This window comes from Platalea leucorodia, assembly GCF_965183815.1.
Source record: "Platalea leucorodia genome assembly, chromosome: Z".
NCBI lineage: Eukaryota > Metazoa > Chordata > Aves > Pelecaniformes > Threskiornithidae > Platalea > Platalea leucorodia.
Genome location: NC_138858.1, coordinates 77,284,418 through 77,298,668, shown reverse-complemented (window position 1 = coordinate 77,298,668; position 14,251 = coordinate 77,284,418). Strand labels below are relative to the sequence as shown.

Genomic DNA, 14,251 nt, shown 5'->3' with positions numbered 1-14,251 from the left:
TTAAAGCCAAAACAACATGATAAAAATTCCTATGTTTTGAGAATGACAACGTCCCAAGAAAGGTTGTTTTTTTGAGTACGTACAAATAGGGAAAAAAGAAAAAGGGGATTATTTAGTATCTCCAGGGTGGGTAGGTTCATGTGGAAAATAGGTTTCAAGGTTGAATGATAATTTTGGAAGAGAATCTGTCTTTCTCCTCCTGTGTTATAAACCAATGTATTTTTAGTTCGAGTGCTTTTATTGAGCACTGCTGAGATAGAAAAAACAAGTTCCCAATTACCCTGACAGTTCAAAACCAGTGCTTTTCATGTACCCAGTAGTAACTGGCAAGCTGTGGATCTCTGGTGTGATGTGCTCTGTGCACATGCTTTTACGTGAATTCAGCTATCTGGAAGACACTTTAGAATAGTCAAAACTGAGGATGATGTAGGCATAGGATGCGTGCAGTAAAGTTCAGAACACAGTCTGGACTGCCTGGAGCTCACCTAGGTAAGTTTTGTCTGTCCCTTCATCTCATAAAAACAACAGGTTTCTTTTTCACTGCACTGGGATGATCTTAGGGAAGCTTGTCTCTTACTGTTGTTTGCTGTTCAATCTTACTACTGCTTCTGTAGCGCAAGGGAGAAAAACTAGAAAGAAAAGAAAGTAGCAAGCAGATCTAATTTCCATCTGTGTGCTGTAACAAGAAAGAATATTTACTTACTCCTTACTATTTGTGTTGGAGGTGTTTGTAGGGTTCACATTATAGAGTCCTTCTATTTGTTGTAGAAATATATGAAAAAGTATTCATCATTTTAACAACCGGAAGAAATTAAAGATCTAATTTATTAAGCCATCTTGTTGCACCAAAACAGTTAGTCACAAACCTATTTGTTTTGATTGAGCTGATACTCTACAACAGATGTAATCCTATGTTCTCAAGCCTTAGTTGAACTAGTGTTCTGAATTTTGGAGAGCCACAACCAATTGCACCATTGTTTTTGTTAATCCTTCAATAGTTTCACATACTGGGCCAAAGATGGGATGAGAAGACGTTCTCAGAAGATGCGATATTTAACATCACTACAAGTGAAGATAATCCAAAGGTGTGTTTCGATCTCAAATCTGGAAGTAACTACGTGGTGAATATTACTACCACCTCTTCCACAAACATCACTGTCTCAGCTACAGTAGCAGTTCAAACAAAGGGTAGGTTGTGTTTTGTATTCTCTGTGCTTATGGTAGAACTTATGTGCTGCAGAGCTCGCTGTTTTGAGTCTAGCAGACAGGATTACAGGCTGTCTCCTAGACTATATCATTCTTTATGCTGACTACACACATGTAGCCACCATCAGCATCCTCTTTTTTTGCGAGACGTTTGTCTTTCTGTTCACTGTGGCCATTGAATCTATGAGCAAACAGAGCAGTGGCAGTAAGTGCTCTTCAGAAAGGTCTGGCAAACTTGCTTCTTCAGGATTTGTCTTCTGGCTGAGGCAGTATTGGTGCAGTGGCATTCCTGGCTACATGCTGGAATTTCAGTCCATGGTACAGTGCTTACTGGCTTCCATTCCTTGCCTTGAAAACTGATTCTCTGCCTGTGGGAGAATTCCCTGTTGCTGACCTGTGTGATACTAATCTAGTGACGTGAGCATTACAGATAATGTTCCTATGTTTAGCAGTGATGAGCAGTGTTCTGGCAGTTTTTCAGTAAGTGTAGAGAAGGCATGTTCTAACAGCAGGTTTCTGTAGTATTTTGGTCATGGGAACTTTAAGCTTGCCTTCTGACATACAATTCTGATGAGACAGACCTTGAAAAATAATTGCCTTTGGAATCCACAAAAATGCTTTTTCTGACATGCTTTTTCCTAAAGGGCTCAACTGTGACAACTTCTATGATAACTTCATTTCCATCAGAAGGTCTGAACCCCTGGATCTTTCTGTCATTATAACCTCCCTAGGTCTGGACAAATAAAACCTATCTTGATTTTCTGAGCAGCGTGCTTGGGTTTTTCTGAAAGCCATTTTCTCTGGAAAATGTTCATGCTTTATTTACCATGTTTGTTCATTCCAAAAGAAATGAGATTCTACCTCCTTCTCAGAAGAGAATCAAAATAAAACCCTTTTTTTTTTTTTTTTTTTTTTTTTTTTATTTTCAGCTACTCATATTCAATTAAGTTGAAGAAGGTGTGAAGTTTTTGTAATAAGTTGTTGCCTTTTTTGTCGTCTCCACAGTAAAGGAAGCTTTCAATAATGTATTAATTTTTAATGATACCTGCTTGAAATGGCGGAGAAATGTCAGGGGAACTGATGTGGAAGATAGATACTCAGTAAGTGACAATCTGTATTTTGAATCTAGAAAACAATTTATATCAATCACCTATGTGAAAAAAAAACCCTGTAGTTTTTCAAACACTCACTGCTAGCAGTGTTCCTCATTCTAAGAACATCTCTCATAAAGAGCCAGGGAGTAAGCTTGCACAGCAACCTTCAAAAAAGAAAGAAACCACCACGCGCTTTTGTCATCTCCTGTTTCTTGCTTATTTTTTCCCCTGTCCTACTCTATTTTGCCTTCCCTATCTGTACTTTCAACTTTGTCATGTTCAGACCTCAGACAGCTGTTGAAATTCCGTGGAGTCAGTCCACTTTGCCTTGTGCTATGCCTTCAATCTTCCCTGGTCCCAGCAGGGCATTTCTCCATGAACTCTCTCTGCCGGGACTCTTGACCACCTGCTGTTTTCTCAAATCTCTGTGTGCCAAGAGGTGCGCAGAGATTATCTAAAGGCATAGGATCTGTTTAAAGGAAAATTAGCACATGATTAAAATACAGCAAGCATTTTAGTTTTCATTAACAGAGGAATGATCAGGAGAGGCACTAAGTTAATAAGTTCATGATCATTTGGGACATCAACAACAAAACACACAGAAAATCCAACTGAAACAAAAAAACCCCATGGGTCTGTAAGTTTGCCTGGAAACACAGCTGTCTGTAGGCAGATCCTGGAGGGTACTTGGCATTTTGACATCAGTCAAAATGACTTGATTTTGACTTGATCCTCAGGGTCAAACCAGAGAGGTGTTCATGTGAGGTTACTTTTATAACTCATCACTTTGCGCCATGAGGGTATACTACAATGAAAGTGCACTTTTGCTGGAAGCCTACATGTTAGCAGGAAATCAAGACTTGGAGGAAATTACAGTGCTAATAAAAAAGAGGATAGACCAGGAGGAGGAGAAGTGAAAGAACTAGAACAGTGTCAGAGCTGATCAAGAGGGACTGCAGTTCCTGTCAAATTTTGGAAGCATTTGAATTTGAGTAACTGTCAGTGCCAACATTTTTGGCACTCTGTATGCAGTGATGTGTTTTTCTGCTATTTCTTCTGATTTAGAGCATGACATGACTGAGTGCAAGTGATATATTAAAACATTGCAATTTCCATGCTGTGATTGTCTTGTTACAGTTTCATGTGCAAGGCCAGCGTTGGTATCAGAAGGAGTTCTTTCATGAAATGACCTTCAACCTTACCACACACAAGCAGGCTCCGGAAGTTTGTTTTGATTTGCAGCCAGGAACCAATTACTCTGTTAATATTTCCATGAATTTGAATTTTTCACTGCTCGTTTCCATGACAACACAAATCACAGGTAGGTCCTGCCATTTGTTTTATGTATTTACAAAAGCACCTATTGGGTGCAAGAGGCTCAAGTGAAACAGCATTGTTCATCTCGGTGTTGTATGGTGGGTTGTCAAAGTGCTCTTTCCATGCTGAAAATTGTTCGTTGTTTGTTTTCACAGATTTCATAGGGTTGACAGCAGAAGGAGGAGAGAAATGGGGGTGCAGTGTTTTGGCACAGCAGGGAAAAGATAGTTTGGTGGGTTAGATGCAAGATTCGTATCTTTGGGAGCTGGGTTAAATTCCCTGCCCTACTAGAAGCTAAGTCAGTACGCGATCTCTCCACTGTGAAGTGGAGATAATAGCACAACTGCACTTCATGTGGGTGTTTGTGACAACAGATGTCACTAAAGTCTCCAAAACACAGAGTCCTGCAAGTACCTCAGACAGATGCCTTCATCTCTAATTGGTAGAGTACGAAACATAAAAGGCATTTGAACAAATGAGGTTCTGTAGGGAGAGTCTTGGCTTCACTAGTTAGCAAGATATTTGTATGGCACTAAAATGCTGTGATAAAAACATCTGTCATTTTCTAGCTCGTTTTTTGTTTAGAGCAGTTTTGCACTATCCCTATACTGTCAGACTTTGTGTATCTTACCACTATTACACTGTGAAGTGCGGTCTTTCGTGCTGGTGTAGTTCTTCCCGTTGGGGCCACGAATTGGAATAGGTAAGAAACATGAAAGCGCTCTGAGTATCTGTAACCCTGTTCAGCCACTAGATGGAACCAGTTCTCTTCTGACTGCTTATGAAGAACTGGGCATTTGTGGTGGTTTTGAAATTGATAGTATTACAGTATTTTTAATAGTAAATCTAAGGTTTTTAAGCTTCGTGAAAGGCAAAACATTGGTTGTTTCCTAAAGCTACTGTTTAGGCTACACAATGGCCTGGATTTTTTTCTTTTAAATGAAATTACAGTAATGATTTAATAATTCTTTTTCAGAAGTTTCCTAGCTGTCATTTAAAAGTAGTGTCCCTGAGTTCATGAGTACATGTAGCTTTGTAAAAACTAATAAGCTGTCTCAGAATTTAGTTGACGTAATTTTTACATACGTACTCAGTAAAGGCGTAGCTCTTTACTCTGTCATCCTGTGGTATTTCCTAAACTGTGCAGGATTGCATCAGGTCGCTTACTCAGCAGAGCTCTAGAGAACACTTAGCAGCAGGTGCTGTGTGAAGTGGTGTTTGCGCCTTGGCAGCTGGCATGTTTCCCTCTCCTCTGAGTTAATGCTTAACAAATGCGCATGCATAGCCCCAGAAAAGGTCTTCACGTAAAAGTTAGATCATTTCCATTTTGAAAGAAGATCCTGCTGCACAAGCCATTTTATATCTGGTAGTTACTTTTTTCAGTAGGCAATAAAAGGTAGGTGTTGCTCTGTCATTAGGAGTCTTCATCCAAAACTTGCCATGCAAACGCTTCATATTGTGATTCTTTTAATGGAAGCCAAAGAATAAAAGTAGGTCTTTTTGCAGTGAAAATTAAAAACCCAACAGCGATCACGCTGCAAAGGTCACCAAATAACGAGAATTTTAAAAAGATATTAAATTTGTTGCTATTTCACCTTATCTAAGATGAAAAGGGTACAGTTAAAATAATTCTTCTGGCAGTGTCCCTTTGACTTCTGTGCCTTATGTTTCAGGAATTGCATTATCTGTACACACAACTTAATTTATAGAAAAATTATTTATAATTTTAGAGTAGGTGTATAATTTTCTTCTTAATTTGTCAAGTTATTTTGTAATCATGTACGTTATTAAACCAGATGGTTGTGTTTCCATGGTGTGTGGAATGATCTCAGTTTATCTGTCAGCTTAAGTTTGAAAAGTGTTTTTTGGCTCTGGTGGTTTTCTGGCTAAATGGTAATGTGTAAATGCAAGATATGCCTTAAGCACAGAGGCGCTAAGGAAGCTGAGTCTTACAAAAATGTTTTACTGTTAATGTACTGGAGGTAGTCTCATTTGTTGTCCAAGGTTTCATATGGCATCCTTTAACAAATGCACAGTCTGTTGGTCTGTTTCCCCAGCTGGGGGCAAATCCAGATGTTGTATCTTCTTGACTTCCACACACCTCCCACATTTTGAGAGTTTGGGAAACCTTAACTCTGGAGTTTCAGCTACTGTGAAGAGACGTGTCCCAGACGGTTGGATGAACACTGCCTAACAGACTTAATTTGCTGACAAGGATAGTCATCTGTGTAAATTCTTACAGACTGTTGCAGAATACAATAAACATGTAAATGCTAGGAATAAGTTTGGGTCTTTTTTCAAAAAGCAAGATTTGTAAATGCATGTTAAGAAAGCTACTTCTATATCCTGAGTATCTATATCTATATGTATATCTGTATATCTCCTGAATAAGGATATATTATATCCATAGTATTTCTAAAGAAAAAAAGAAAAACCTGGGACTTGAGAAGCCTGCTTTTCTCCCTGACAAATAGCATCCTTTAAAAATAGTTCTGTGCTGAGCGCAAAGTTGGTTTTACCCATCATCTTGTGGATGGTAAATATAGTCTTGCACATGCTTCATGGATCATTGAAATTCTGTTCCTTTCATACTTCCAGTAACAGGAATCTTGCACAGTCTTTTATGTCATCTTAGCTTATTTTAGACAAGCTCTCAGCACCTGTCTACTTGAGGTAGAAAATTGAGTCAATTATGAAAAATGATTAGGCAGTAATTATATTGTAGTTGTAAAAAGATGGTAGCAAGATTGTGTTTTAAGCAAGAAGGGAGTTCTTATCTGTTTGCAAGAAAGGAAGGCAGTGTCTTGCTGGTGTACTTTCTCATTCATTATTTCTGTTGAGATTATGCTACTTACACATGGTTCTGTTTCTTTTCCTTTTTGAAGATCATTTAGAAAGGCATGCTCAGACAAGGCATTGTTCTTAATTTCATTATCTGTTTTCACATAGGAATTTAAGAAGACTGAATTTTGTAACCACTTTCAAGTGTTTGAGAAACAGAATAATAAAGAGCTAATGCTTTTGCTTTTGCTTCTGATATCCTAAATAAGAGTAACTTCTTCAGTCCAGCTGCATTAAAATACTATTGATATTTGAATCTGTTTGCAAGGTTTGCTTTGGGATAGATTCTTAATGATGGATGTGACAGAATTGTGGTCTTTGGGAAGTTCATGAATGCCTGCTTTTTTACAGTGTCTGGCTAGCTTGTTTTAGTTTAGAGCAGACCGCTGTGACGTAAGACATCATACTAACAAGACGGAAAGTTTTCTGGACACTAGAAATAGATCTTGTGTGCCTGAATTACTAGATTACTTTCCTTCTTGTAAAGTAGTTCATATTAGATTCAGTGATGATTTCTCATTACTCTTCCTCCTCTTGATTTTTTGCTTAGGATCAAGGTGTATTTTGAGTTTGTTCTATGCTCACTGTTCACACATGCTGCCATTTCTTACATAGAATGTACAGGCACTTCCCAGTGGGTTTGGGTAGGTTTGACCTTGAGCCTGTGTACCTCAGACAGTTGTAGTAGTTCCTGTGTTTCTCAGCTGCTGTTCTGTTTGTTTTAGTCCAGGATGTACCTGCAGGCCACATATTCTTGTGTGTGTATCCTCTCTCTCTTCGTATGAACACATAAGTCAGAAAGTAGACTCACAAGCAAGGAGTCGAGAAAGTGACTTGAATTAGAAGAATGAATTCCATCACATACTAAGTATAATCTTATAGAGCCCTGCACTTTCGTCTTGGTATGTGAAAAACATACTACAATACAGATGCGGTTGTGATGTCTAATTTGTTTGCCCACCCATGGATGTACACCCACACACATAAAAGATACATTATTGTTCTGCTCTGTTGTATGATGGAAAAGGTTTACACTCACCCTTTCATAAAGGGACTGCTTTAAGGTCTGGAAAAGGAGGGAAGAACCAAATATACTTTCCAGTGAGGAAGTGAAAGACTGTTGGAGATGTGGTAATCTGACAGCTCTTACTCGGACAGCACATCATGTACCTCCAGAGAGACAGTCCATTACAGTGTGCAGCTTCAGAGCATGAGTATTGCAAAGAAGGGAGTTTCTGATTTATGTAATGGGGAAAGGGGAGTGATTAAAACCTGAGCATGTGGCTTTGGTTTTGTGTTTGTTTTGGTTTTGTTTTTTTTTTTTTTTTTACATAGGGAGGAAATTATCTGCCAAGACTCCAAGCTTTAAAAGCACTGTGAGTTTCTTCAGATTTTTCTCTCTTTTGCCTGCTTACTGGGGCTGTCAGTGCTGGATAGCTATTTATTTTCATGTTGTGCATTTTTCCTGTCCAATTATAGAAAATAAAAAATGTAATTGTTATGAACTTAGTCAGCAGTCTTTTTATCCTGTGTCCTCCCTTGCACTGCTTATCTGGAAAAAAGATGCAAAACTGTGCATGCGATGAACATTCTGGCTGGCATTAAAGAAGAAATTCCCAAGTTTGTCTTGGAAATTGGAAAATTCTCAGGAGAAATTAATAATAGTTTCTCCTGGTGGTATTGGATGCCAAAGGAAAGGAAGATAGGAGAAACATACTAGATGAATCTACTGTGACAGATATATTTTCGTATCACTCTGTCCACTGGCAATGTCTGCTCTGAGGAACCATTGAAGTTAAGGGAGGGTTTGCAGTTCTTAAGTTTGTACTTTGTTTTTTGTACCTTGTACTTTATACTGGTGAATTTAATCCCATTTCTGCAAAACAGCAGCTGTAAAGGTGACTCAGTTCTTCTTGCGTAATGTCTCCATACTGCTTTTGTTTTACACTAACATTGAGCAACAAAATTCATCTGTACGCATCTGGATTTTGCACCATGATTGTTAACAAAATGCCAGACTTAGTACTTACTTTGTTTAGTCTTGGAGGAACTCCTCTAATAACCTTCCTGTGCCCCAGTACCTCTGCTTCCAACATGCTGTATTTTGCGAGCTCCCTATTTACCAGTTATTTATCCACTTCATGGTTTTTCTACCAAGCCTCATTTTCTCCTGCTGAACTAATGATTTTCTGTGTTTCAACATGTATGTACTGCTATCCAGCTGTTTGAAAAACCCATGCATGTCAGCAAGATTTTTCCTGATGTGACTTAATTTCAGCAAACCTGCATTGATTTTCTTTTGTTTGCCTCCATGACATTGATTATTCTTTCTGACGGTGCTCTGAAGCCTTGGTTTGCTGTATATAAGCACTGCATTTGCTACTCTTTAGTCAGATACCACATCAGCAGCTTGATAGACCAGTTTTCAAACAGCCTAGCCATACCTGTAAATATCTGTGCTAGTTCTTTCAGACTTCTGGGGTAGATAGTATCCATGCTTCACACTCTGCCCCTTTGGTTTGCACACTGAAGCTCTTTTCATTCTTGCTTCCAAGCTGAGAGTGGTAATTTCCATTACCACAGCACCAGTCTCTGTCAGTGTGCAGCTGTCATTGCCATTGAAATTAGAGGCAGAAGTGTTTGTTCAGTTTTGGCCATGATGCAAATACCCACTAAAACAAATTAGAACTCTGTACCCATATTGAAATGCAATTTAAGGGGCTGGATATTGCTAGCTGACTGTGAGCAGTAACTAAGGAAGTTGCCTTCTTGGAAGTGCTTTTGGTGTTAATAGATTCTCCTTTATTCATACCATTTTATTTCTTGTAGTGGGCTGTGTGCCTGGAGTTTCATCTTTTTCTTCTCCTTGACTGTTTCAGCTAGTCTAATAAATAATACTGCTTCTTGCAACAAATCTTTCCCGTCATTTTTGGGCATCTCTGTTTTTCTCAGCTAGCAGATATACTTCAATACAGGGGTTTGAGTTGGGGCTGCCATGCTGTCATGCAGGTATTTGCTCTGTGTTTTTCTTGACCAGACTATTTATGTTGCCTGCAGACTTTAGCCATCAGGGTTTTGGGACTCGGTTAACAGAGGAAGTTTTTGGGGAAAAAATAGCTAGGAACCCTCATGCCTAAATATTTCTAAAACCTCTCTGAAGCACTGGTATTTGTTTATTTTTTAGATCCCCCTTTCCCAGATGTAGAATTTGTTGCAGTAAAAGGTCCTGCACCCTTGCTCAGGCTCCGGAAAGCAGAAGATCGAAATGGACCAATCAGGTTTGTCTCTGTGCACTCTTCACCCTTTCAAAAATCTTTATGCAGATTGATGTTACTTACATATTGGAACTTTTTGTGGGGGTTAGATTATTTTTGTTAGCAATGGGAGAAAACTTAAGCTGTAACTCCCAGTTACTCCTCCCTTAGCAGAGTAATATTTGGCTTCAGACTCTTCCCTGCTTTCTGGAACAAAATTCTGGTTTTGATAATTCTGAGTTTTCACTGTTGATTTTGTTGTTTGTTGGGTTTTTTTTTCCCCCTCTGTGCACAGTGAAGTCACAGTAAATTTTTATTGATGGATCCAAGCATAGCTCTACGTGTGTGATTTTTTCTTTTCCAACAAACTCATACAGCTAGTACATTTTTTTTTCCTAGGAACCAGAGGAGATAGTGAAAAATGTCTGTATTTATGCATATTCTGAAGTAGTGTTTTCATAGTGTATTACTACCAAAATACATTTCTAGAGAAAAAGGATTTATACCTTACTAAGTGCTGTTTGTGACAGAAGGAAAAGATAATTGTAACTCAACATTACACTAAAGCAGAAAATATTTGAAAGCTACTACTGTTTCAGGAAATTACTAGTGTTAACAGCCCTAATAATTAGTCTTCCTGTGGTTGGATACCATAGACTAAACATTGTTTTGAGAGGTCTGAAGACAGATTTGATTAATTTTTTACAAATGGTAGCTGTCCTCTCCTTCTTTAAACAGAAAAAGTCTTGTTTCTGGGAAATTATCAATCATTTTTAGAGGCCAATGATGTATTTTTTCATAGGTGAACTTATGTGTTAGATGAGAGGAGCAAGGGATAGCCTGCAATAACTCAGTTTGATGCTATTCTGTACATGAATAAACATGTTAAGTTAATGTGCATGTGATGAGGAGAACCAGCTCTAAGCTGTGCATGCAGTAGTTTTGGTTCAAAACGTAGTGGAACACAGACATAGAGAAATATTTTAGTATAAGAAGCATTCATATTGGACGTCGATAATAAAAAGCAGTTAAGAGGCTACAAATAGAAAAGGCAATGTGAATTAATGAATGTCTGATGCTTAGTATATTGAAGTGAGGGCTAATGTTTACCTTTTTTGTTTCACTCTAGTCTTTATCAAGTGATTGTGCTTCCTCTGGGTTTGCAAAGCACTTTTATTTGTGACTCCTTTGCTGCTGCAACTTTCTTTAGTAACACCACCGATGTTAAAGGATATGTGGCAGCTGAATTTCGGGCGAAGGATGTTGCTGATAACATGTCAATTGCTCTTGGAGACAGACATTACTACGGGAAGTTTTATAATGCTCCTTTAAAGCTGGGAGAAGAGTATTGTGTTTTTTTGAGAATAATAAGTGAGTGGAATAAGGTAATGGATGTTTTAAAACCTTTTCTTTATACCTGTTGAATGAAACATTGCTGGGGAAAAAAGAGGAAAATGTTAGCTTTGTGCTAAATTTTTTATGATGTTGCAAGGATCTGTTAGTTGACAGAATTAGATTAAATCTGAAGCTCTTTAAATAACTCTCTTGTCATTCCTTACAGATATTTATGTCATTGTAATGTTGGAGCAACTCTCAATGCCAAAAGGCAGACAACGGAAAAAAATAAAAATGAAGGGCCACCGCTGCCCTCAGTAATTGAGGGTGTCTTTATTGGGCCAGAATTTAGTGAAAGAGAATAGTATGATAATCTGAAAATTACTCCTTAGTGATGAAAAATACTAGGAAATGACAAGGCAAAAATATATTTTACCATGTGTGTTACCTTCCATGTAGCAATGAATGTCAACTTCACTTCCCTTGGGAAAGCCTTGTAGAAAAAATGTGTATTACTAGCATTATTTTTTTGTCATTTTAAAGTAAATATGTATTTCAATTAGAAACAAAGTTTCTTTAATGTACATCTCATCTCAGCTGTTTCATGTTCCAGTGTCCTGCCTCCCATGATTTCATTATGCCACTAATTTTCCAGTTGTTATCTATCTCAGGGGTCAACAGCTTGTAATTTTTTCATAATACAAGTCTCAGCAGTAGGAAGTTTTTCTCAGATGAGCCAGGTGATGGACTTTTCATGTTTCTGAATGCCAAATGTAAAAACGGAACAAAGCAACCCCTACTAAAGAAAAAAACACCTAAACAGTGCCTCACTCTGCCACCCAAAAAAAGAAAAAATAGAGTTTTAGAGCTTTGTGTATACAGCACGAAGCAAGGAGGCATGCAAAAACTGATCTGTGAGTCACTTGTAAATAATTCTCTACAATTTTGGAATCCTACACCCAAATCTCTTAACCAGCTTCTGTTAAGAAATGTGACTCTGCCTCAGTCCAAAGTGAGTGAAATAAAACACCTACATGTAATAGCTGTTACTAGTGTCTGCTAATCTGTGCAGCATGTGTTTTGTGTGGCATCTAGTTTAACAGTAGTCTAAGAAGTTTTTATAGCACAGATAAAGTGATTTCTGATCCTGATGCAAGTCTGTTTGTCATAAATTCCTAATTGTGGAGGGAATAAGTAGGGAAATGACATTCGAAGGCATTCAGTTCATAAATAACATTAAGTTAGCCCAAAATATCTTCAAATTTGGACAACAAACTGTATTTTTTAGAAAAATTTACTCTGTGGAGTAGGGTTGTTCATGAGTCAGATGTATACAAGTTTAGCCTCTTTAAGCACTCCTAAATGCTTCCTTGAACTCAGTTTATGTATCCTTGGATTTTATGCATTGATTTCCCTAGCTCTTTCCCTTCAATATTTTCTGATACTGGGGAACGTTTCCTATTGTTACTTGTGTTAAGGCTTTTCTTGGACAGAACAGTGCAGACTGCTTATGCATCTCTGCCAGCTGTTAAACTGCTTCTAACTTATATTATTCTTTCTCTTTCATATAGATGATTTCCTGACGTTTCATCTCTAGCATGGCAGATGTGTGTTCTAGGCTACTGATTTAATGGAATATTATTACTGTTACTTGTAGAAGTCACTCTTCGTTTCCTTCCATTTAGAATGCATCAGCTCCTTAATATACACTTTCCTGTGTGGCTTTTGTTACTTGATGAAGTACACAAAGTTAAACATTTATAAATCATTATTAGGATTGCAAATACCAAACAGCTTTGGTTCCCAGCTCTTCTTTGAAATGGAACTTAGACCTGTGGCTCAAAAGTACTAGTTTATCTTCCAATTCTCATGCCCTTGTATTTTGTGCAACCGTTAGTATTCAGAAGTTAAAGAAATTAAATTATAAATTGCGGGTTGTTGGGTTTTGAGAATTTGTGAAAATTTGGTTACTTACTTAAGTAAGTGAATTTGGATTCAAGAGTTAATATTTAAAAGTCTGCTTTTTAAAAAAATCTGTTCTTTAATTGGCCCTCAATATTAATACATGTGAAATCAGCATTTCTGTAGTATATTTTACCTGTGAACATATTTCCATTTGAATACAGACACGTTAGAAATACATGTCATAGACTCCTAACTAATGTTCTCATTGTTGTACTTTTATGTTCTGGCATCCTCCAGAGTCCCTTCTGGCTCCAGACCCCTTCATGCTGAGAATGGTACAGTTTGTATCATACATGCTGCAAAAGCATGGCTTGGTTGTGACTTTTTATTGCCATTATTCCTCAATATACCTGACATATTTTCTTTGTGCTAAGGGTAGGAAAATCAGTTCAGATAAAATCGTGTAGACACAGTTAAGACAAGTAAACTGTTCTGTTTTATTGAGTCCACACTCATTTATCCCTTGCTCAGATTTGGAGGTCCTGAGAAAGGTGTCTGCTGTGCAGTTTTTACTTTCTGTTTATTTTTCAAGGTGGAGGATTTAAAACATATTTCATTTGTGCAGGACATTCAGATGTGTTAAAAGGCTGGTCAGAGAATCTGAGGAGATCGTTGGGGATGTACAACGAAAGCAGTTAGGAAGTCGGAGATAATGGACATTACCATTTTTCATATTGATGAATTTGGCAATTGGAATATAGGGATGATGGAGACCAAGGGAGGATTTGGGAACAAACAAGAATTTACTGTCATTACCATGAAAACGTTACTTAAGTGGAACAAATTGTCCACCCTTGGGACTGTCCTTCTCCATGAAGGATACTGCTAATTAAATAATTCAAGCCCATCTAGTACTTATTTTAATCTCCAGTGATTACTTTATGGAATCCATGCTGTGCAGAGAGCCAAGGCTCATAGTGAAGGGCAAGAACTAAAAAAAGCGTTTGGAGTTTAAACTTATTTGAGGTTAATTTCTTTAGCATAGCTTTTGTTCAGTGTCAGCATCAGCTTTTTTGGATCAAACAGTTTGTGCATGTAACAGAAGAGCGGGACTGTGAAAGGTGAAGATGACACGCAGTCTTTTCAGGAAGAAAACTATGAGTTGTTTTGAAAACTGGAATCAAAATGACCCCTACTGTGAGAAAAGTCTGTTAACATTAGCCTAATAAAACTCACCTGAGAAAAGTGTATATGCATGTCAAAATGTTTTCTCTTTCTCCAGAACTCTTCTAAGTGTGC

General features: G+C 37.8%; 1 protein-coding gene across 11 annotated transcripts in view; it reads left to right on the top strand.

The window, feature by feature from the left end:
* The window catches only part of SUSD1 (sushi domain containing 1), a 91,578-nt gene that overhangs the window by 21,349 nt on the left and 55,978 nt on the right, over positions 1–14,251 (top strand). For 9 of the 11 annotated variants that reach the window (XR_014230776.1, XR_014230777.1, XR_014230778.1 and 6 more), the window contains 5 exons: positions 999–1,188; positions 2,212–2,306; positions 3,438–3,621; positions 9,643–9,736; positions 10,842–11,097. Coding sequence is in view for 4 of the 11 variants with exons in the window: in XM_082337543.1 (XP_082193669.1) it covers positions 999–1,188; positions 2,212–2,306; positions 3,438–3,621; positions 9,643–9,736; positions 10,842–11,097 (819 nt within the window). In the remaining 7 variants the exon portion in view is untranslated. The remainder of the gene's footprint in view (positions 1–998; positions 1,189–2,211; positions 2,307–3,437; positions 3,622–9,642; positions 9,737–10,841; positions 11,098–14,251) is intronic. The other 2 variants (XM_082337542.1, XM_082337541.1) reach the window with 2 other exon arrangements.